Genomic DNA, 24,290 nt, shown 5'->3' with positions numbered 1-24,290 from the left:
CTAAGACTTGGCACACGCCCCTCCTTGGGGGCTGGCTGCCAAATAATTGCAGGTGGCAGTCTTGCACAGCACAGGCTGGATTACAAACAGTGCTGCACTGATTTCCTCCCCAAACAGAGGATCTGTGTAGGCTAAACTAACAAGTGCAGTGAGATGTCCTGAGAGGGGAAGTTTTTGTTCCATCCCTATAATTAGTAATTCACACTTTTAAACGTGAAGCCATTTAAAACAATTGACAACCCCTGCAAGAGCAGGGGGAATAACACAGAGGCAAGTTCAGTCCCCCTTTGACCATCTTCAGTTATCCTCTGGGCCTGATTCCCCTCTTACTGGCGCTGGTGTAGGACAGGTACTCGTGCAAGTCACTCGACTGATACTGGATTTCTTCAGGTTGGGCCAAGAATCAGGCTAAAGTGTTGTTCTTTGCCTCTTGCATCCTCTGCTGCTTCAGAACAGGAATATTTGTTATATAAGTGGTGTCACAGTGAGTTTATTTTCTGCTCCATCCTTCTTCCTTTAGGGGGAAGCAGGGATTGATGGAATGAAAGGAGAGAAGGGTGCCCAGGGTGAAAAAGGAGACAGAGGGCCACTGGGATTACCCGTAAGTATCCAGGAAGCAAGCAGCACTTGCAGCAAGCCAAACTTGTTTCAGCCGTAAGAAGATCCCTCAATGGGAGATGTACGCAGGGATTTGATATGTAAAGTCAGAGAAAGATGATCTATAAATAACTGTGCCTTTGCTGCTTAAACTTACAAAGCTTCAGTTTCTGTACACAATCTTAATCTCCTAAGGCCTGTTAAATGCATCACTGATCCTTTTAGCTCTGCCTGCTTGTGGCAGGTTTGGGCAAAACAGTAACTTTCCCATGGGTTGTTTGAAAGGGCTGTGGCTGGTCTCGCCCCCATCTCCCTGAAGCACAAAGATGTGCAGAAGTAATGAAGGAAACATCCTGCCAGCAGCCCGGCACCTGCGCCAGGCTTTGTGCAGAAGGGTGGTGGTTCTGCGGGCATCCAGCCTTTGCCAGCCAGTACTTTCCTGTTACCCCAGAAGCCTGCTGTTTCCTGCTTTGCGACCTCAGTAACACCAGGCTAGCACTAGTGCACTGCTTAGCTTGCAGGGAGGAGTTTTGGCAGGATTATGAAGTTAGAAGAGCTTTAGATACAAACCTGAGGACTTTGCAAAGAAAAGCTCATGTCATATCTGCTAAAAAGCCTCCTCGCCCAGTGCCTGACACTCACCTGAGTGCTGAGAATGAGTTACCACTGGCTCAGTCCTCCTCAGCTGCTCTGCCAGCCCCCAGATCCTCTCAGGAAAAGTACTGATGGCCGAGCACACCATCTCCCCTTGCTGGAAGTCCTGCCTGGAAGTGAACACTACCAAGAGCACATCCTGTGCACTGTGTGGCTTTGTCTGCCTTTGTTTGATCACCCAGAGCTCTTGTCCCTGACTTTGGCTGAGATGTGCGTGTCTTTGTTTGTAAAATGTTGTACTTTTTCAGTTGTGCTTATAGCCGTTGCCTTCCAGCACCTGGATGCACTTCCTCTAACTCTAGGCACTCACATGAGATTGTTGTGAGTGTATTTGCAACGGGCTCCTTGCAGAGCCAGTGGCGAGAAGGGGATGCTTTCAGAAGGCTCTAATCCAAAGGACAGTGAAGCCACGAGAAATAAAAACCCAGTCCCCATTCTGCCCTGAGAAATAAGTGGTCTGTGTACAAACAGGTGTTCCCTCAGCTCTGAGGAAAACAGGGCAGGGAAGGGAGGTCCTTGTGACAGTCTGAGCAGAAGATGCCCTGGGAATTACTCTGCAGAGCCCCACCAGAAACCAGGGTCCTGTGGCTTATTCCTGCATCTGGTCTTTTGACCTCTGCACAGATATCGCAGACCTCTTCAGAACTACCTCTCTCCATAAGCTTTTACCTTGCACGATCCAGAATGTTTTCAGTCTGTCAAACTAAATGCAGTGGAAATATTTCAGGACCTATTTGATGCTGCTTACTACCAAGATGCCAAAAAAAATCCCCTGGTTGGCTCTGCTGGCTTTTCATGTGAGACTTTGTGCTTGAAGCTGTGCCAGAATTTCAGTTGGTTTGTCTGCAGCAGTGGGTGACAGGCTGAGGACTTTGTCACGTGCAAGTGGAGGAAACTCACCACTTGTGCTAGTTCTACCTCAGCTTGCTCACCTGGCCTTTGCCAGAGATACCGCACTGGGCTAGATGGGCCTTGGGCAGAGCCACTGCAAGGCCTCTGAGCTCTGTCTCTGTGTTGTGCAAAGCCTGTGCAAGCTTCAACTCCCCTGTCACATCGTCCTCACCTGTCATAGAGCAGCTCCTTCCTCAGGGGTTTCCTTGGTGGCATGGCAAGAGGGAAACAAATGTATGTTCTTAAGGGGATCTGAAAGCTGCAGGTCAATATTACATGTACTCAGTGTTTGTTTTTGTTGGTTTGCTTGTAAGTACCATCACCTGTCCTCGAGACCTTTAGTTGTTGTTGATTGCAAGCACATGTTTGTCTCAAGTCACGGCTTCACTCACCTCTCCCCTCTCCTTTCCCCCCTCACCCTCCTCCCCTCTCCTCCTGCCTTGTTTTTGTGAACCCTCCCCGCCTGTTCAGGGTGCTTCAGGTTTGGACGGCAGGCCTGGGCCACCGGTGAGTTCCATTTCTCCTTTGCCCTACGTTCCTCCCCCCGTATCGTGACTTGTCTCGTCTTCCCCACCAGTCTTGTTTATGCCAGGAGTAACCTCGTTTTCTCCAAAGCAGGTTCTGGGGCACGGGGGGGTGTTAAAGCCTGGGAGGTGATTAAGACACGTGCTTGTTTCTTGATACCATGAGTCTGTCTGGGATCACAGCCCTACCTCTTCCACTTCATCTCAGTAACCGGATGAATGAAACCTCTGCATGGCTCCACGGTGCTCGGTTCCCCTCTGCTTTCTTGTGAGGGGTCTCCATCCCTCCGCCCTGTTGTTCTCCATGGCAGCCTTGCTTGCAGCCTTTTCACAACAGCAGCTCCTCAGTTGTGTCTTTGCCATAATCACGCCTGTCTGCTTTATCTTGTGAGCAAAAGCTTTCGGCCGTGCCTTGTTTTCACACTGGGTGCTCAGGGCTGCGTTACTGCGGGTTATGCTCACGGGTCTCTGTCCTTTGCCTGGGAAGCATTCCTCTGTTAGAAGAAGCTGCATCTAAAAGGCCTTCTGCAAGCAGGACCTGCCATTCACCTGCCAGCAGCACGATGCCATACAACTCCATGAGCTCTGTGCATGCTTTCCCTCAGGCTGAGATACCTGGGGAGGTTTCCAGTCGGCTGTGCGCGTCTGTGAGGCAAGGCCCTCTCTCAGTTGAACAGGAGAAGATCTCCATCTCTTGTTGCTAACTTGTGAGATGTGAAGGAAATAAACTCCTTCTGGCTCAGCTTCTCAGTCTGCCAAACTTGGAACGAGATGAGTACCACTAACCTGGTTCTCGTAAAGCACTCTGCCATTCCTGGGTAAAAACTGTTAAATATGGGCCAAATACATTTTTTATCCCACTTGGGAAATGCATCACCCACGTACGCTCCAATTGGCTATTTACAAAGTGATTTCTCCTCAGTGTAACTGGGGATAATCCCCTGCTCTGCAACTTCAGGACAGGTTCTGAGTTACAGCTTATCTGCTCACTCGTTCTGGAAAATTGTAGCTTGATTTTTTGTAAGTGTGCAGGTCAGCTCTCAGTATATTTCATGGCACCAAATTACCTTAAAATGACGCAAATATGCAGGCAATTAGGATCTTTGTGATGCAGACTCCTGTGCATGAATCCAAGGAGAGCCACTCTTTTTCACTGCATTGAAACTGTGCTGCATGTCTCTACTTACGTCCTGCAGATTTTAGCTTGTCTGAAAAGCTCTTCTGATCCAGGAGTTGTACTCAGTTTGGAGGGGTTACTTTTGTGACTCTGCATTCTGATTCTTGCCAGTGTTAGAAGCGTAGGCAGTAGGGCTGGGTAAATAAATGCCTGACTGCAGTGTGGCTGGGGGCAATGCTCACGGCAGAGGTGAAGGCTGTGCTTTGGCTGGTCCGGGAGAGTTGCAGCAGGCCCTACAGCAAGGAATGCTCCAAAGCCCAGGAGGCTGGACAGGGCTGAAGGTGCCCGGACCCAGCATTGCCTCAACGGGAATGTTTTGTTAGGACTGTTGGCTGCCTGCTCTATTGCCCCCGTTAAAGACCAGTTTGGGCTGGGTTCATTTCCCAAACCTGAACAAGACTCAGCACTACCTGCATGTAGGTTTGGTGTGCCAGTGGGAGAGGGCCCCTGTGCCAAAAGTGGAGTGAAAAAAAGGGTTTTCCTGTCAGTGTGATCAAGAGCCTGATGGAGTAGCAGAAATGGCAAAAAAGGAGCAGAGGGCTTGGGAATGAATGATACCACCACCACTCCTGGTATGCATCTGTGTTCCTCTTTGCAGCATGGTGTCTTTCAGTTTGCATGACTGGCTGCCTACCACCAAGGAATGCAAGCTTTCACTTTTGTCCACCCTAGTGACACTGTGAGGTTGGGGGGAAGGAAAACACACACACACACACATAAAAGTTGCTTACTTTTTATGTCGAAATAAATGGCCTTTATTCTGCTACAGTTTTCAGTATTGTCTGTGACAAACTGGAGAGAAAAATATTCCCTTGTGGTGCTAGTAGAAATGCCCCCTGTAAAGATTGAAACAGAAAACGAGGCTCTGTAAGATGGTGCTGGTGTGACTGAGTGCAGCAGTCCCCGTTTGTCAAGCTGCATGTAACATCTTCAAACCCATCACCACCACCACTGAAAGCTGTAGTGGCGCTCGATGCCTTCAGCCACTGCACTGTCCTTCCCAGCTGTGCTTCTTCCTAAGGAGCAGCGGTGGCTCCTGGCTTTAACGAAGCCCTGGAATGAAAAAGGCCTGACGTGTTTCCCTTCCTCCAACTACAGGGTACTCCAGGACCAATGGGGGTTTCGGGACCAGCAGGACCAAAAGGAGAAAGGGTGAGTTTGGTTCAAAACTGACCAATGCTCTGTAACTTCTCTGCAGACACAACAGTTCCTTAAAATGGAGAAGCTCTAGGTCTTTCTGGCAGCTGAAACTTCTGTCTTTGTGCATATAGGACCCTCAACTTGGTCTCTGATTTCTAAGCATTTTATTCTTGGGGTTTTAGGTACTCTAAATCATAACCTTTCTATTTCTTCTATAGTGTTTCTGTAGTCATTGTTGTGCTGCCTGTTCGTACCAAATAGGAGCGTTAACAGATTCTACTCTTTTGTCTCTATTTCAGGGCAGTAAAGGAGATCCTGGTGTTGTAGGACCAATGGGACCAGCAGGACTTCCCGTAAGTGTGAGAGCAGTAGGACTGTGTTATCTACAAGCCCCTATTTCCTTGCTGTGGCTGATAGTTTAAGGTGCTGCTGTAATGTAATATTTCCAATTTCAGCTAGGTTAGGTGTTAAAGAACCAAAATTATGAGCTCAAATACCCCATGGGAGCAACAGGAAGAGCTGGGTGGTTTCAGAGCAGTTATTCAGAATGAGATAAATGAAGCTGAAGGGAACTCTAAATTCTCTGTTGCCCTCAAAGTACCAAAAGAAGCTGTGCGGGACTTGCAGGAGCTGTATCTTACTCCAAAATACTGCTTTTGAGCATGGTGTACCTTTCCACGTTGGGTATCTGCGGTTTCATCACAGTGACAAAAGTTGCCTTGAGTGAGGTTAGTTCCATTGTTTGGGGTTACTTTTGCAAAATGCAGCAAGTGCTTGACCTTTGGTTTTAGGTAATCAGGGAACTGCTTCATTGTTTTTTTAAGAGGAAAAAAAAAAAAAAGAAAAAACACAAAGGAAGGTTGCTGTTGTGTACTTTTGTTTTCTCTTCAGAAACTGAGTTCTTTCAGCAAGTCTGGTTTCTATGTGAAAAATCCTTAGAGTAGAAGCAGTGCTGTGTTAGCCTGGATGGTCTCCTGGAGGTGAGGAGAAGGTTGTCTACAGGAAATGTTAATTTTTACCACATAGTAATGGGTAGCGATGGAAAGAAACTCTTGGGCACGTGTTCGTTTTGAGGAGGTATACAGTGAGACCTGTCCATTTGTGAAATATTTCTATTTTTGTGTTGATGTGTTTCAGGGTTTACAAGGTCTGCCTGGTGACAAAGGAATCCGGGTAAGTTACCAAGCAAGTCTTGGTCTTTGCACAGTGGTGGACTGGTTGCTGCCTGAGCCACTGAGAGACAGCTAGCATGAGATTCTGTTTGCTAGTCCATTGTGTGAATGATTTACAAACCTGTATTTCTGAAGGTGATACCTGTAGTTTCTGTCATCATCTAGAACATCACAGCATGTCCCTCTGAAAGATACAGGAGGAATTTTCTAACGTGTTCTTTGTTGTCATAGCTCTGTTCTCACTGAAGTACAGCTTCACGTGTGGTGGAGTTAGGCCAACAAGGCGTGCTTTAGGAAATCCTGCTTATCTGCTTGGTAGTGCGTCCAGGGATTTCCATGAGAATTAACTGAGATGCAGTTGGCAGATCTTATCATGTTACTTTCAAATTCCCCCTGAAACATGAAAAAAGTTGACCTCTAGCTAAGGGTTCTCCAGAGAATTTGGAAGATGGAAATTTGGAGAAGATAAATTTGCATACTTTAAAGAGTCAGACATGAAGCCTCCTCAGGCTTTGTCCTGACTGGGTGTGCTAAAGAGCTGGATCAAAACACGTAATGTGAATGGCTGCTCTTCTGTCCCACCACCTATGTTATAAAAAGATAGATATTACTATAAAGTGTGCACTGAACACTCCTTGCCTTTCATTGGCATTCCAATCATTGGATTTTCAACAACATAAGGAACTTCTTGCTTGCTAAGTCTGAATCTTGTCTATTCAAAACAGTTAAAATACTAACAGTTGAATATAATTTATAGTTAGAAATATAAATGACTTCTGGATTATGGTTTTAAGACTACAGTTGTGTAAATATGTCAGCTTTAATAAAGCAAACGTGTATGTCTTATGCATGTGCTCACACGTTCTCTTGATAAGACCCTGGTATGACCTAAATCTTTCTGAAAATGTAAATATTTCTAGTGCATGTGCCTGTGCAGTGATTTCATTATATGATTTTGCTTTTTAAACATAATGAGCGTTCTCTGTTTTTATCTGCAATGTATTTCTGACCTTGCTCTGCACAGAACGAGCAGTTTTGGAATGCAGTAGCCAATTGGCATCTTATACCAGGGCAGAAAGGTCCAAATTTCCTGGGAGCTCCAAAGTCCTCCCCTTTCTTAATCATTCCATTTCTGGCTTTGCTTCTTAACTTCCTCCTTAGCGAGATGTGTTGTGTTTTTGTTTGTGTGGCTTCTAAACAGAAAATAACAATTCCTAGACTTCTTCAGTTGGCTTTTAAACTAGGAGTATTACTTAAAAGAAGGGTTTTTCACTGGCTGCAGTGTGCCAGTAGGATTTCCCTAAGCTCTCATAAAAGCAAATGAAAACTGGAAACACCTCCTTGTAGAGGATGGGTTGGAAAGCAGCACGAGTGGGAAGACTCGCTGGCCCCTTGAAGCATGTTTTGCCTCATTGCAACCAACATTTTGAAGTGAAAACGTGAGGAAGCCGAGCCTGTAAATGGGCAACTGCAATGCCTTTTCAGGTGGGATCCTAGAAAATACCTCTTTTCCCACCATGCATTCGTACCAGGGCTTCTCCTCACTCCTGCTCCACTCCAGAAATGGTGACTAGGTCACCACTACTAAAGGAGTGCATCAATTTTGTTAAGCTTCCAGACAGTTTGCCAAGCTCCTCAGCGAACCCTCCCAGTTCCTTTAGACAGAGCAGTGGTTTGGCAGTGTCAGGAGCCCTCCTGCTGCCCAGCGTGGGGCGCAGCACAGCTGTGCCTGGGGTGCCAGTAGGTCCCGATGGGAACAGGCACAGCCTTTTGGGACGCCCAGCTGAAAAAGTGCAAACCCTGATCTTTTGCTGTCAAGATGATACCTTTGCTGTTGTTCTAATGCCTGTATTTTTTCTCATGTGTGTACGTGTGTCTTCCTCGCTCCTACAGGTCCACCTTTGTCCCCTTTATCCCTTCCTCCTCTTCCGCCTTTCTTCCTGGTTCCTTCCTGCTCCCTCCAGAGCAACCCACGCTGCATTTTCCTGGATTATCCTCTCTGTTCCAGTGCTTGGTTCTGGGTGATTTTGCCTCGTTGCTTCTCCTCTCCCATCCATTTCTCTTGCCAGCTTTGGGTTTAACACATTTTAAAGAAGAACCAGCAGCCTGCGCTGTCTGATGTTATCCCCTAATTCCTTTAACCCTTCCCACGAGGACCCTAAATTCATTTCCCTGCGCAGCTGCCCCTTTCCCTGTTTTATGCTCAGCAGCTTTGAGAATTTCCTCTGGCAAATCCCATTGTTACACCCGTCCTTGGCTGCCCTGCTCTCGTAGGATATTGTCCCAGGGCACCTGTGCCTTCCCTTGGTCCCTCCTATGGCTCACTTAACATCCCAAAGGGAGGTTTCACTTCTTTTAAAATGTTTCCTAAATGTTTATCATTTTTTAAACTATTGCTGACATTTGTTTGAAATGGATGATCCTAAAGCTTTTGTGTATTCTTTTTTTTTTTTTTCTTTTTGGACCAAACTGTTATTTACAGGGGGAGAGGGGCAAGAAAGGCTCTAGAGGGTCTAAAGGGGATAAGGGAGACCAAGGAGCGCCTGGATTAGATGCACCCTGTCCGTTGGTATGTTCTGTTTTATCAAATGTACTGTTCTAAGATTTGCGGTGGGGAAGGAAGAAGGAAATCGTAACAGAAATAATGGCCTTGCAAAAGCATAACACTAAGATAAGGCCGGTCTGGCTCCCACTGCAGCCTTCAGTGGGGAGCAGCCGATCCGTTGAGTGGCCGTGGTTACGTTCCTTCCTCCTCCGGAGCTCACACAGCCTTGGGGTTCATGGCTACGTGCCACGTGCTGGGAGCCCAGGGCTTTCTCCTGTGCGGACAGAGCCCTGAGCCTCATTCACTGCTCTCTGGAAATGTTCGGTGTCATCACGTCTGCATGACAGCAGAGCTGTTTGTTGGCCTGCAATAAGGGTTGGCCGCCGTGAGTGCCTGGGAGTGACACGGGGCACTCAAGCTGCACTGCCCAGAGGGAAGCACATCTCGGTGGTTCTGAGCGGGACACGTTTCTGGCAGAATGTGCCATCTGTCAGTCTGGGTGAATCAATGTATGAATAGCTGCACATTTCATCTCATCTCATACTGCAGCAAATACACTGCCAGAAATCGGTAGTATTGCCATAAATCCCAGCAATACTCGTGCATCGTGCTTCTAGAAACTCATCTGCTGGGAAATGGGAAAAATGGAGGACTTCAAAGCAGATGAAACATCACTGCCATCCTCAGGCTGAGCTCAGCTGGAGACGTGTGCCCTGACTCATGGAGCAGGCACCTGCTCCTGCTGATTACAGGGATAAAGTACCACCGGGGAGGTGTGCCCTCTGGGCAGGCAGCAGAGTGTCCTGTGACAGTCCCAGCGCGGGTCTGAGCCTCTCCTCCTGTGCCACGGAGGTGCCTGGCATTATCTGAAATAACGACAGTGGTTGATCTCATGAACAGGGTCTCCGAGGTTTTAAAGGCGAGAAGGGTGAGCCGGGGTTACCTGGGCTGGACGGGCTGGATGCCCCGTGCCCATTGGTATGGCGTACCTTCCCTTTCCTGCATGGTGGTTTGCTTTTTTGCCTTGGTTGTTCTTTCCCGATACCTCCAAGTAGCTGCATGCCCTCGAGATGCATGTGGCAGCTCCTTCCTCACCTCTCCTGCCCTGCCTTCCTCACACTGCTATTGCCAGGATCAGTCCTTTCCCCTCGGTGCTATGATTCACAGCTGCTGCCAGCATGAGGAGAATGCAGCAGGAATGAGAATTGTAAAACTGCTTCGATTCTTGCTTTGCCTTCACTTTGAGAGCTTTTATTAGACTCGTGTATGGAGACTGCAGCTGCGCTAGCTTGGCTCTGTAGCCAAGGAGCTGCGACGCTTACCTCCCTCCGTAGCTCCACGTTTAAGCGTTTCGGTGTGGTTAGCACAGTCTGGCACTGCTCTGCGTTGCCTCAGTCACCGTCCGTTGACTGTAAAAATACAGCTAGCTGTTAGCAAGCCCATGTGAAACATGTCATTTAGGCACTTATCTCCCTCCATTCCTATTTGTGGCTCTCCCCAAAATCAGAATGGTACCCACAGCACCCAAGAAGTGTGGAATTGCCCATTTCCTGATAATCACTCATCTATTCCAGAATGCTTATTGCACCAGTGCTGCATCTAACCCTATGACTGTAGCACAAAGGCAGGTGGGAGCATTTAACCTCACCTGATTTCTAAGTGTCGCATTAAACATCACCGGTCTGTGGGCTTACTCAGAGCTGCCCTGTGGCTGTGCAGCATCCAGGTGAGGGGTTTATCCCTACAACTGTCCCAGCCACCCCGTAGTATCCCCCTGCCCTTCCAGCCCCCGTTCACCATGCCTGGGCTCTCCATCCCTTAGGCTCTCTTAAAGCTGTCTGATGCCATTTACAGGGGATGTGAGATCAGTTCCTTCAACTGACTGGAAAAACATATCCCAAAGAAAAACGTATCTAGGTGAAGCCATACTTTGTCCAGAAGGGGTTTTTAGTTTCCTGAGGAAACCAGCCCCAGGGTTGCCATTAGAAAAGCCTTCGTTATTTGGCCTTTGTGAAGAGCTGGTGTCAGCTTGCCTCCAGCACTCCCTGCTCCACGTGCTGCCTTTTTCTCTGTGGGGCAGTGACCATAGCGGTGACCACTTGCACATTCTCAGTTGCTGCTCTGTAAATTCAGCGCAGCACAAAGCCACTCTTCTGCCAGTCCCAAAAGTGAAATCATGCCTGCCCGGAACAGTCTCCAAAGGAAGAAGAGCCACGTGTTTCACCTCCCACTAATAACAGCCAGGTTTCTATGGAGTAAGTTTGGCTGAATAAAGCACCTGATTTTGCAGCTGCCAAGGATTCTGCCTGTGCCGCAACATTCTGCCTTTCTTTTTTTGTCTCTGCTGTTAGAATTTACCCTGCATGGCCATGTGAGAATGCGCACCTCTTCGTACCTATTTTTGTTAAGGGAAACTTGCCAGAGAAGCTGGTGGAATGCAGATGCCATTACTTTTATTGATATGTAGATATAGCGTACTGGCATGCGAGCTAGCTTGGGAACCTGAATAAGCACGGTTTTTGATCCAACTGGGTTAAAAGCTTAGCATCCTGCTGGCACATCCACGTGCATAACTCCTGGAGGCTGCCAACTACAGCTTCACACACCTGATACGTGGATGGGGATACTCGGTGCTAACAAGCATGTCCTGTTTCCCTTCTCTGCAACAAACACTGCCTCGTGCCCCTGGTCCTCCTCCGATCCTCACGCTGTAGCTCTGCCTTCCCGTTCCTCCGTGCACCTCACCTGCCATCTCCTCCTGCGACGCACAACACCGGTCGCTCCCACCACCACCGGCATGCCAGTGGGAAGGCCCCAGTTGAAGTGGTGGTTAATGAATCCGTGATTCAGGATTTCCACTTATTGGGAGGGGAGGGTGGAAGTGGGAAGAAAGAACCACGAGGAGACTTCAGTCCTGAAAATGCAGTCAGAAAGCAATATGCATTTTAGTACATAAGCAAGAAACTGCTTACAGCATCACGACAGTGCTCAGTTTGTGAATCCCTGGAAAGTCTCTCTCTGTTAAATAGTTTTTGTCAGAATATGCTACTGTGCATTTGCTTTTTTTTTTTTTCTCCCTTTCTCAAATGGGATGAAACGCACAACAGTGGTTTCTGGTACTGGAGGCAGTGAGAACTGAGTCATTTGACTGCAGAAATGTGCCTGCATCACGCTCGGTACAATTTTGCTGCCTCCAGTTCTCAGTGGGAGTAGCACCAGCCCGAGAACCTGACAGACACAGAAGTATTTGACTTCTGGTGTCACAGATGCAGCTCCTTGTGCCTGAATTTTCAGCTGTGTATCTCCTGCTCAAGAGCACGTTACTGTTGACGTTTGTTTCCTCTTTTCTCACGTTAAGTAAAGCTGCACTGAGATGTAATTAATGGCAGTAATTCACAAAAGCATTTCCCAACTGCCTTTTGGTAGCAAAGTCCTTAAAGTATCCAGCTTTCAATGATAAATAAATGAGTCGTGTACCCACCTTGGGATGGGATAGCCCGAGGCTTCAGGGCTGCAGAACTGCAGGGCTATTTTCACAGAAATCTCACCAATGTTTTGGAGGGGGAAAGAAAACACAAACACTCCAGGAGTCAGCGAGATGCTCAGCCGGCACGGGCTGCCAGCTGCTCGCCCTCCTGGTTTCCCTGGAGCTTCTCAGAGGCAAGAGGGGACAGCTGGGCAGCCTCTCAGGCGATGAAGCCAACCCTTTAACAAGCAGGGCAGAAAGGAGATGGATTATTTTTTTCTGGACCCGAGGTTAGTGCTGCCTCCGGGGTTTGCTTGCCCTTGGCGTGCCAGGCGTGGTGTTTCACCTTGGTGCCACAGAGCCAAGCCGGGGGCACGGACCTGCCACCTGCCTCCTTGCTTCCAGCTGGGCTCAGCCCCAGGGCCGGGTCGCTGCAGAGGGGGGAGGAATATCTGTCAGACTATTCCTCCAGCCCCGCTTCGGGCTGTTTGTTGCAGCTGTAGCAGTTCGCCTGTTCCTTCTTCCCGCATTCTCTGCACGACTTGCCACATCCTAACCTGCTCTTTCACCCATCCTTTTTGCAGGGAGAAGACGGCCTCCCGGTTCAAGGCTGCTGGAACAAGGTAAAATAACCCTGGAGCTGTTGTGGCTGTGCTGAGCTGGCCGCGCTGCGGGTCCCGCTGATTTTTCTATGAGCAAAATAGGTGTGAAGGCATGCGTGGGATTTCCAGCACCAAACCTCTGAAAAGCAGCAAGCAAAGCTCTTGTTTGTATGCTGGTTGATTTTATGGGCTAAAAAGGAGAGCATTGGGTAGCGTTGGGTTTATGGCCTGCGAGCTGGCTGGCCTTGAAGTGCTCCAGCACCTGCGCAGCGATAGCCCTGCTGTTGGGGCAGGCGCTGCTGCTAGCAGCAGTGTGTAAATGCCAGTCCCTCCGCTCTCGCCGTGTTTCTGCTGGCTCGCCCACCTCAGGAGCTCCCTTTGGAGGCTCCCCTAAATGCCTCTGCTGCTCCCCAGGGTCTGGCCCCGCTCCGTGACCCGCTGCGTGCTGTAACTCAGAGCACATGAGTGGTTGGAGAGGGCAGAGGTACAGAGCAGCGTGGACCACAGCTCCTGGCCTTGCTTCCAGGAGAGCGCGAAGGGTGGCTGCTGAGATCCAGCACCCGCTTCTTCCTGGAGCAGATGCTGGAGCCAGCTTCCCTCCTGCTGTCCCTCTGTCCCTCTGTCCTGTTGTCTGTTGTTGAACCGCCACTAACGCCCGTTTGTTTTCTTTTGCAGTGATGATTCTAACCCTGGACTGGCCTGTGTGTGTTATTTTACATAGAATATTTATTTTTATACAGTGTTCTTCTCCGAAATGCCAAAAGTTAATGCATTTTTACAAATTATCAAGAAGCTGCATATTTTTTGTACAGAAAATACTACATCTCCCTTCTTCCCCGTTTGTCGGTTCTCTGTATAATTCTGTGTCTGCTTTACGCTTGTTTTGTCATGGAGTACAGCTGTAATATTTACATGATACTTGTGCACACATGATGAATATAGGAACTTAATAAATTATTGCATTAAAAGCGCCCACGGGAGCTGCCCTGTATAGATTCAAAGGCCGTTTTCATTTTTCAAGCTGGAATCATTCAAGAGTATCTCTGAGTATTGCATATTTTTCCTAAAGAGGCGCATGCACAGGGTTTTGGGGGTTAAATAAGGGTGTTGCGGCCAAGATTCAGGACAGCCCCTGTACACTGGGAACTTTGAGCTTCCCTGATAATTCTGGAGGAAGCCACGTGTCAGCACCACACTCAGGTAGCCAAGCACAGCCTGTGCCAGCCCCTGGGGCTGCGCAGAAAGGGAAGCGTCCCCATGAGCTGCAGACCCGGTGTGTATGAAGAGCCTCTCGGTCTCCTGCCTCTGGATTACCCCTCACACCACAGTTCAGGAATTCAGACATCTTTCTGAGTTGTAGGCCTGCAACAAGCCTGATTAAAGCTTCATTTACAATTAAGCCGATGACAGATACCTCGATGATACCCTGATGAATGGTTATGAGATAAACCGAGCCCCGTGGCTCCTTTAATGCTAACCAAAGCCGCATGCAAATTTGCAGCGTGTCCTAACCTGTGTTTGTCCACCCTAATTACCCTTCCTGTCCTGCCACTGTTAGTGTCTCAAGCCTGTTACCCAACAAGAAAAACAAAACACATCATCAGACTAAGGAACATCACAGAGTGCTTTTCTTACAAAATTAGCAAAAGAGTGGGAGCCTAAATCTGTTCCCTAAAATACCTCGCTTTACTTGGTTGTTCACGAAGGGTGAAGGGCAGGTTGCACCCTGGGGCTTCCAGGGGGATGCAGAGCTGCTTTCAGTACTTAAAAATCCTCCTATCGGTACCCTCACAATGCTGCAGTCTGGTTTTTACCCCCACGGTTCTGGCAGTGCCACAGGAACCACAGGCTGTGCCCCCAACTGCCTCTCCTGGCTGTGCCAGCTGAAGTGATGATGAGCATCTCCTGTGCTCGCTCCTCAGCTGGCTTCAAGCTGCGAGCTGGTTGTGTGCCAGCTGCCTGCACGCCCCACAGAGCACCACGACCACAGGGTTCGTGCCCCTCTGGTGTGCAGAAGAAAAGGCCCCCAGGAGCAGAGCCCAGCCCCTGTCTGACTGAAAGCCGTTTGTCACCTCGCCCTGCCAGAAACGTTTCGAGCTTCAGCTAAAAAGCAGTGAGGTTTCTACCCCCCGCATCCCGTGCCTACAGGCTGCTCCCCGCTCAGATTGCTCTCGCAGTCAGGAAGCTCCCTGTAACTTTCAACCTAGACTAATTTGTGATCTTCACAAGCATTTCTTCTTATGCCAACATTGTGCTGTGGGAGAAACTTTTCCATGCCTGATGTTGTCATGAGATGCCAGGGGTACTGGAGCTGACATGGCAGCGAAAGAAAACGAACTGCAGAGCACTGAGGGATTCTCATTTGTGTTCTCAGTGAGGTCTCTCACTGATTTAAGACCCAGCTTGTTGGTACAAAGCTCTGCAGCTGTGAAGCTCAGCCAAGAACAGTCCTCATTTAAGCAAGGATGCCACACAGCTCTGGTGTTTTAGTTACACACCTGTTGAACACAAAGCAATAAAAGCCCCCCCAGCTACAGTGCTGGTTTTGAAAAGTGATGGTGGTGGCAGCAAGGAGTTTCTTCTCTGCTCTTGTAGCACGTGGCCCACAAGGTAGGTGGTTTGAATGCTTCAGTCCTTTCTCAAAACGCTGGCTGTATTTAACTCTCAAACACTGATAAGTCCATGGAAGAACCTGCCAATACTTCTTGTTCCCTTTGCTGTCTGTAGTGTGTTTTTGTTTTGTAGCCCTTGTGACTGTGCTGCATGGGGCTTTGCTTGGGTTTGCCTCATCTGAAAGTAAAAGAAGCACGTGTGTGTTGTGTTGTCTTAATGCAGCTGCTGAAGGCTCCTCTAGGAGTCTCTGCCTGTTTTGGTTTCTTGGGCTGGTTTTTAGGGAATATGTTTGTGAGAGAGAAAGCTTTTGCCTGAGGCAGAGGGGACCCTGAAATACAACTGCCGCAACTTTTAAAAGTACCTGACTTGTATCAGCGAAATGCAAGGGAGGAGTCTGACCAAAAGGGCTTGATTTGATGTCCCTACCTCCAGCTTTGCCCCAGCATAACTCCTCGGTCAGCAGTGGAGGTGTTCCTGAGTTATCCAGGGCAGACCCTGGGAGACTTTGGTGCTACCCCTTCTGTGCGACTCAGCTACTCCCTGTCAGCAGAGACGTGTGCCCCCTACATGCACGTGTACGTGGCAGCAGCTCACCTGCTCATCCTTATTACCTTCCTCTTCTCTGTCTCAAATGGTTCCGTTCATAGCCTTGGTTTGTCTTCACGTGCACTGCTGGGCTCTGAGGTGTTTATTGTGGGCAGCACAATTTATGACTTTCCAAGACTTCCTTTTGGGTTCCCTTAAAAGCTGGAATTAGTTCAGCAAAAAGCATTTTAAAGTTTTTTTTTTGAGACTGATGTTTCAGAGGAGAAAACTCATTTAATTTCTACTTCAGCTTGAAAAGCAGTAGCCCCTTTTATACCTTGGCAAAAAACTGTTTTCTGTTTCTTACCTGAAGTAGATAGCCCCTCATAGTCATAAAATCTGAAACCGCTGTAGGTTGTGGGTACAGAGATCTCCCCAGCCACTTCGAGTCAACCCAAGGCTGTGAGTCAGAGGGGAATTGTACCGATCAGCTGCTCTACCCAACCCTACCTGCCTTGCATTTCAAGAAAAACCCGCCTAGCAGAGGCTGGGCTTGTGCCGCTCCAAATCCAGTGGTTTGGTTTCAGGGCCTCTCCCTGCTGAAACCAGGGACCAGGTCGTTGTCACAGCTGAGCGCTGTTTTTCCAGCTGTCCCGTTTCATGTGAAATTGTTTGTCTGCCCCTTCAAGGGTCAAACTCCTTGGCTGATAGCTAAAAAGTGAGAGAAACGAGGGTGGAGAAGTTTGGGAAACGACAGCAAAACGAGAGGAGAAGAAGGACCTTCCTGAAGATGTGCTGGAGATGCTTTGCAAGTTCCCTCCCTGGAGCTTGGGAAGAGTTCTTCAACCGTGTGCCGGGAGTCTGTGCCCAGATAAGGCCTGCTGGGGCCGCGGGAGCTCAGCGTGCTGGCGCTTCTTGCTTTGCTTTCGGCCTTCTCCCAGAGGCCAGTGGCAGAGTTTGGAAATGACACCGTTTGTGTTCTCTTTCTTTGGTCATTTTCACTTCGGTCTATTATTGTGGTCAGGCTCTTCAGATGAAGAACTGGGCTTGTTTTCCAGCAGCTGCTGTATAAATGAGCGCAAGACATAAACAATTTCAGTGGGGGGATCCTTTGATCCAAGAAAGAAATCCTTCTGGAATGTTTTCTTTAGGAAAGCCAGTCAAGCTGCACGTGCTCAGTTCAGAGTGCTGCTCCGAGGACACGAGAAAACCTTTTCCTACCCTATCTGGTTCCCAGATGACAAACTTCCACCTGTATCTTTGATGATTCCATCCTTAACCTTTTCATCACAAACTTTTTATCTCCTGGTAAATTAGAAAGGAACAAAGCCTTTTGCTGCAAAGGGGAAAGGTACTGAAGGTGTGAAATATCTTGTCAGAGAAGGAAAATGTGAAGGATGGATAAAACCTGGTTTTACTGGACAGTTCCTTTGCTTTCTGTGCTTCTGTTTGGTCTCCACCACGCACACTGGATGTTTTTTTTTGTCTGGAGCCCTCCAGAAGTATTATTTTGCTGTCCTATTAAGGCCCTTTTTGTGGGTACCTTTCAACAGATGTACTTCCAGATGGAAAATAAGGACCACAAGGGTCAAATCCCACTGTCACATGTTCCAATACATTTACTGAAAGGAGATAAAGATTTGGCAAGGCGCTGAGGGGTGCAGAGGACGTTTCCCAGCTACCTGAAGGTCAGGACATGCAACTGTGGGCACCTCATACCAACTGCCACACAAACCTGCCGTCAGTTCCCACTGCTGAAGGTTAAATCCCGTTCATGTGAGCGTTGTAGGGTCTTTCACCACTCTTCCGATACACTAAAAAGGCTAAAATGAAGACTAAGTGCATATCTTGTGAACATGACTCATAACACTTCTTTTTTCGTTGAGTACATTGGGAATCCCATTTGTCCAAGCATTAAAACACACATTTAACTTCGAGTGTGTGATTGCCATGGGCCTAAATGATGCTATTTGCATATTTAAGTGCTCTGGTGAATCGGGGCCATTATTACTAGAGTTGATGAATGGTATCTAAAGCATTAGGCAGAACTAAATGACAAGCAATTCATGCTGCTTCAGAGAGAAGGAGCTGATTTCAAGTTCAAAGCGATGTTTAATAGATCTGAGCGAGCCCCAGAACGCAATAACCTTGGTTCAGACAGCTTCGTCCACTCAGCTGGAATAGTCCCGACCTTCTGAGAAGGACATCTGCACCCCGCAGCCAGCCCTTTTCGTCCACTGCATAGAAAGTACACTTCTAACCTAATTCAAGGCTTAAAAGGAGCAGGGGAAAAGTTCTACTTTGAGTCTGATCTAAAGAACACCCGTTGTGATTTTTTTTTTCTGAACAAATGCATTCAGTAAGCACAGTAGTAGGGGAATAAATTGTTTCAGTTAGGAGCCAAGCTGGTGAAAGGGTTAATCTATTTTATTTGTAGTTCTTATTTTTTATTTCTTTGGAGGGTGGGGGGAGAAGGGGAGAACCTGACCAGAACTGCAGGCGGTAGGTGTGTGTTTTTCTTCTTTTTTTTTTAATAAGAAAAAAAAAACAATTATGTATATAGTTTGAAAATGCTACTTCTACATTTCTTTTTACTAACGATATTTTGGGGGCAATTTGTTTGCTCTTTTCTAGTGTTTCCTTTTAAATATATTTTTGATGAGCTGTTGGAATAAGTCTGTAAAAGTTTCTGACTTGAGATGTCCCAAGGACATTCCTAGCGTGTTGTTTTTTCTCCCAAAGTCCAAGAATAAGGATGGTGCTCTCCATAGGCAAACCAATTTTCAGTGGGGACAGACGCATCCCCACAGGCTGTGCCTAGGGACCAGGTACCAGTGACCTCTCCCAGACAAAACAGTCTCTCCAAAACTTCACTTACAGAATCCAAAAGGGCTGTGCGAGGGACCGGTTGATTAAAGATGGTCTCTTTCGATTTCATATGCTCTGACATTTGGAAATGAGCCTGGCAAGGGTCGCTGTGCCCTCTTCAGGAGCATTCTGCAGCCTGAAGTCTCAGACTTCGCTAGGAGGTGGTTCTGAGCTAGCAGCTCAAAAGCTGCTTGCTTGAAAACAGCAAGCTCCTGGTTGTTACCTGCCACGGTATCGTCATCTCTCATTATTTTCCCTCCTCTAGCCCCAGCAGTGCACTTACACTCAGCTCATCTTCGGCCTTTGCTCCACATCGAACATGCCTGCAAATGCTGGGCTGGGTGAGAGCCTCTGTTTCTTTTACACATCTTTGTTTTTCCCTTGTTTTTGTCCCTATTGTTTCCAGATGTACCCGTTTGGTCAGGGACAAGGACTTTCTTTTCTGCATTTTCAGAAAATCCCTGTTGGTCACAGTTTGATCATTTTCCCACTCATTTATCTATCCTTCCTGCACTGCTTCCTCCTTTCCTGTAGCCCTTCATTGTCCAACACCTGGATCCAATGGAAAAAAATCACAGCAAAACACAAATTAAGACTGTAGATATCTATCAAGTTTTTGGAGTTGACTGTAAAGCTTCTACTGTTTAAAAAGCTACGTGGCAAGACCAGTTTAGCTTCGTAGCTTTCTTATGGTTATTTGCTTGCTGAAGTTATCAAATAAAGAAGTGTTTTTTACAAACAGAATTAGTACAAGTATTAGAGGGGTTGTTTGTTTAAGAAAATCTTGCTAGACTTTTTTTTTTTTTCTTTGCTGCAAGACATGACTTTAACTGCTGTCACATGCTGAGTGTAGTAGGCTAGACGTGGCGGTGGTAGGTGCAAGAGGGTCGGTTGTGAAACTGATGGAAAGGATCTGGTGTTCTTGCCTTCTCTTGCAGGCTGTTTGTCAATCCATTGTCCCTGGCGGGGATTTGTGGGGCGTGTGAAATTCCATTTTGTGATAATTCCATTGTTCTCTCCCAGTAATGTTTCAAAGTGTTGCTTCAGTAAATCTTCCCCTCTGCTCTCCTGCAAGGGTTTGCTTTTACCCGGGTGTTGTGCTCGAGCTGCAGACCAAGAAGCCTCACCACCTTGGTGAGTTTTTGAGGAGATGACACACTTCCTCGGAAGCATTTCATTGAGAGCTGGGGTAAATCGGGGCAGAATGTAGCTGTTGCATCCCCCCGCCCTGTTAAGGAGGCTTGAGCATCCCTTTGATGCTGGGGAATGGCCTGGCTCCACGGAATTCTCAGGCTTAATGATGCAAAATTGACTCCAGATGCTCAGCAGCAGAGTGATGGGAGGGGAGCTGCTGGTTTACAGGGAGAGCCTGCAGATGCCACGGGCTCGACAGTTCTGTGCTGGGAGCCAAGGCAGAGCGTGAGAGCACAGGCAGGGGATGTGCTTTAGAAGCACACCTTTGATGGTGATATGTGCCAAATGCAGCCAGCGCAGAGCAGTGCCGTGCAGAGGTGGTGCTCTCTGCTCCCCAGCTCGCTACCTGTGGCCGAGGGCTTCCTCACCGGGTTTCTCCATCCCTGTTTATGAGCTCTGCCAAGAAAGTTGTGTCAAGTGGATCTCCCCTTGGTACTCAGAGCCCAACAAAACACCTCCCTGGTGTCATTTTCCCACACCTGGAGCATTTGTGTCATTGGCACTGCATGTTTCTCAGCTTCCTCTAATCTGGACACCAAATTCTTTGATGCTGGGGATGCTTTCTGCCAAAGGTCTGCTTGTTGGCCAACGTCAGGCAGGCGTTAATTCACTAATCCCTGCAGGAGAAGGATTGCTGAAGCAATTTGTAACCTATCTGGTTTTCTTGAATTTTACAAGAGAGACGCTATTTTATTTTATATTTTTTTGGTGGCATAGAATGTACAATATTTAATGTAGCTGTAGTAAAGTGCTGAGTTATGGGTAAATATCAACAGGGCATTGTTTCTGCGTGTCTCCTATAAACACTGATTGACGGAGGCATTTAAGCCTGTATACACTTTTTACATTGGTTATATTGAACTCTGATTGATATTAAATATCCAACGTTGTTTGGCTTTCACGAATGTAAGTGCTGTAATGTTCTTTTGTATTACCAGCAATTGTTATTGTCAATGTGCTGATTCTGAGACACTATTTCAACTCCTTTTGACGTAGTTCAGCTACTCAGAATTTCTTGGCCTGTAAGAAAATTCCCCACTAAATAATTGCTGGAATGAAGAGAACAAAGGGCTGTTCTTTCTCATCTTTCCAGCCTCTGTAGGAGCTTCTTCAGCCAAAACAAGCATTTGCTTTCTCTTTTCTACTTCTTCCTTGGTAATAGGAGAACTTTGATTTGTTTTTTCTTTTAAACCTGGAAATTCTGAATTCCATGTTGAGCGTTTCTAACCTTATTTTAGAAAAGCAGAGGTACTGTTTTGTAGGGTTACGCTCTGAGCTATGGCATAAGGAGTTACTGATCATAATGGAACTTAAAATAATTTAGTTTCTCTTTCTTTGTATTTTTACGCTATTTTATAAGCAAAATGTTTGTGTGATTTAAAGCTTAAAAGATATTTAACAGATGAAATATTTAACATGAGAAAAGGGATTCACTTAAACGACTTCCATCAGTATGAACGACAACTAGCCTATGATTTTTGTCAGAACCAGAACTGTGCCTCAGTTCCCCACTCTGCATCCGTTAACTGAATGGTTTCAGAGGAGCCATGCCTGTCCTTACGAGTAGGTGTGTGCTTAACTTGCTGACTGATTGCTCAGCGATAAATGAGGTTCAGTTACAAAAAAGTAACCTACAGCTTAATTATAGTGCCTTTATAGCATTTCTACTTTCTTGCAAGTGATGGAAATTTTATATACTTAATCACCGTGTACCAAGTTATCAGATAAAGAAAATAGTACTTATCTTATTCTGAGGTGCTGTTTTATATTACAAGGAAAATCGCTATGTGAGAGCTGAGTGTTGGTGTTTTAAATGCCTTAGCCTATTCACCGCATCAGGATAAAGCTGGGGGATTCCAGGAGGAAGTTAGTTTGGGGAACGGACTGCTGGAAAACCAGGCAGGAGGTAACAGAAAACATCTTGGGCTGGGTGGTTGTTGTGGTGTTCGGCAGACCACCCTGCTTGGTGTGTCGTCCCATCATTTTCCAAGAGGAGTCTGGTGAATTCCCTGTGCCTTGCGTTGAAGCTTTACTCCGTGGTGTCAATGTTTTAATGAGGTTTCTATTTTAATCTGTGTGCCATAATATTCCAGTGCGATCTGCATTTGTTACGTCTGATGTACATACTTTTCCATTTTATAAAAACTCCTGTTTACTTACACAAAGTTTCTGTCTCTTTTTAAATGCCAGCCAATGCAAATCACGCACCAGAAATTGGTGGCCCCTCTTTGCACTTGGGGGTGGCGTTCAGATTAAGATCCTAAGGAGAGGACGCCATCTGCTGTTCGCCAGTCACCCCAGGAACCGTGGCACTAGGTGGCACATCTCAACCCATTCGGCAGGGGGACAAAAGTCTCAAAAATGTTCTCACCAGCCTGTTGGAAACAGCTGGACAGAGGACACAGCCCGACTTAGTGCCTGTGCTAAGGCAAAGGCAGCAATATCAGCTGAGCTCTGTTACTGGACACCAGAGACCCCTGACCAGCCTTATCGGAGCTCTTTGTTAAAACACAAAATAGCAGGCTCAGAACCCAAAAGCTGTTGTCTAAGGGATCTGGCCTAAAATGAAACATCTGATCAGCTTCTATGAATCCCTAATTGGGGGGGAACAAACAACCAAAAACCCAAATGACTGAGCCTTTGGCTGATGGTTTGGGGCTAGCAGCACCTGGCCTGGCGGCTTGGTTTTGGCATGGTAACAAGAGGGAAGGCGTCATTGGCCTCAAATGCTGTGACAGCCATCATGATCATCGCACCATGCCCCTGATACGTTTACCTCCTCTAACTCCAGACGTGAAGATCAGGTGCCTGCCTTGGAGTAAGGTCCCCTCAGCTCCCTTCTCAGTGAAAGGGGAGAAACGGGCAGCTGCAGGACTCATTCTCTGCTCCTCCTGGCTTTCTCTCTGCATTAACACAGAGGGAAAGAGCCCATGGACACAGTGGTGTTTCCTTGAGAGGAAAGTGATTTGCTGAGAAACCTTTAGCTCTTGAGCTGTTAGACAGCCAAACTAAGTGCCTCACTCCTGACCTCCTCTGGGTTTAGCTGTGATGAGCCCTGGATCATGAGGCAAAATCCTCAAGGATCTGGGTGGTTAACAGGGACTCATGAACTAAGCTACACAGAAAAAGGGGAAAAAAAAAAAAAAAGCACATTATGATGCTTCAACTTGGAGAGGAAAATGCATCAGGAACCTATGATTCCCATAATTTCTTGGGGATCTAAGGTCACTTCTGGTTTTCTTGCTCCTGCAAGTATAATCACTATACCTCGGGAGAGCAGTAAATTTTGCACTTGTGCAATAAATAAGTGTTTTGGAGGTTAGCTGCATTCTGCTCCTGACAAACAAGTGACCCAAATGAAGCCTTTCTATATATTTCCATTTATAGATCAGGTTTGAGATACTTTTTTCACCTGAAGGCTCTGTAGGGAAAAATAAAAAGTTGATTTATGATTTAAACTGGCTATTTTAAATCAAATTGAGCTGCAGTTATGAAAGTTGATGAATGCACAGTGCTGTCGTGTCCTTTGAAGTTTCTCTGAGAAAAGCTCAGAGCATACTGGTCCCGTGCAGGAAGACACCAGGCTTGTAAATGTCACCAGCGGAGAAAGGGAATATCTATCACAGCTCCAAATCATACCAAAGGGGGTAAGTGCAAAGGGACAAATATTTTTACTAGCATGAGAACAACAAATCAGAAACAACTACCAAAGATTGTGAGGAATGAGATAAAGAATCTAGTTTTCCATGAGCTGTGGCAGTTTGCTAAGAAAGCATCCCGAAGCACAGATCTGATGTGATGAATAGTGGAGTGATTTGATCAAACAGTGAGCTGATGAAGTGCTACACCCCTGCTCCTCCAACAAAAAGCAAAGTTCCACAAATGGCAGGACCACAATACCCTTACAGCAGAAGTCCCTGGGTGCCTGCTGGGGTGTGTTGCTCTCTGCATCTCTCCAGGCATCCCTGAAAAACCCTGCTGTGGTAAAAGCGTAAGCACGCTGTTGTAGTTTGCTTCAAGAAACGTGTGTGTTACAGAGATAGAGACTTTTCTGCCTTCTAGATTGGGATTGGCAGTGTTTGGTTATCGTCCGAATCTGGAGCCAAACACATCACAAACTTACCATTCCATCAATCCAGCTTTGCGTAAGCTCAGAGACTGAAATAGGGATTTTATTTATTAACAGCAAAGATAGTTTCCTTTGGAGGTACAGGGACACAAAGCAAAAGAAAGTGTCCATGGCATCATAGTGTGCTGTCTTAGCTAGAAGTCCCAACCTGTTTACTTATTCAGAGAAGCCACTCCATCTGTGTGATCACCGT

The 24,290-nt window shown here is 47.1% G+C and overlaps 1 protein-coding gene and 1 long non-coding RNA gene across 3 annotated transcripts in view; one reads left to right on the top strand and one right to left on the bottom strand.

Annotated features, from left to right (window-relative positions):
• The window catches only part of COL13A1 (collagen type XIII alpha 1 chain), a 59,346-nt gene extending 40,910 nt beyond the window's left edge, over positions 1 to 18,436 (top strand). The window contains exons 35-42 of the mRNA XM_068688641.1: positions 521 to 601; positions 2,614 to 2,649; positions 4,942 to 4,995; positions 5,283 to 5,336; positions 6,121 to 6,156; positions 8,638 to 8,724; positions 12,751 to 12,789; positions 16,596 to 18,436. Coding sequence (XP_068544742.1) covers positions 521 to 601; positions 2,614 to 2,649; positions 4,942 to 4,995; positions 5,283 to 5,336; positions 6,121 to 6,156; positions 8,638 to 8,724; positions 12,751 to 12,789; positions 16,596 to 16,628 — 420 coding nt within the window. The 3' untranslated portion in view covers positions 16,629 to 18,436. The remainder of the gene's footprint in view (positions 1 to 520; positions 602 to 2,613; positions 2,650 to 4,941; positions 4,996 to 5,282; positions 5,337 to 6,120; positions 6,157 to 8,637; positions 8,725 to 12,750; positions 12,790 to 16,595) is intronic.
• LOC137859519 (uncharacterized) overlaps positions 4,422 to 24,290 on the bottom strand; it is a 23,531-nt gene continuing 3,662 nt past the window's right edge. Inside the window, exons 3-5 of one of the 2 annotated variants that reach the window (XR_011098351.1) lie at positions 11,446 to 11,614; positions 10,023 to 10,109; positions 4,422 to 6,740 (exon numbers count right to left, since the gene is read on the bottom strand). This is a non-coding gene — a long non-coding RNA (uncharacterized lncRNA). Of the gene's footprint in view, positions 10,110 to 11,445; positions 11,615 to 24,290 lie in introns of both variants that reach the window. The other variant, XR_011098350.1, reaches the window with a different exon arrangement.

This window comes from Anas acuta, chromosome 7 (genome assembly GCF_963932015.1).
Source record: "Anas acuta chromosome 7, bAnaAcu1.1, whole genome shotgun sequence".
Taxonomy (NCBI): Eukaryota; Metazoa; Chordata; class Aves; order Anseriformes; family Anatidae; genus Anas; species Anas acuta.
Note: the sequence above shows the minus strand (reverse complement) of the source record. Positions and strands in the feature narration are given on the sequence as shown.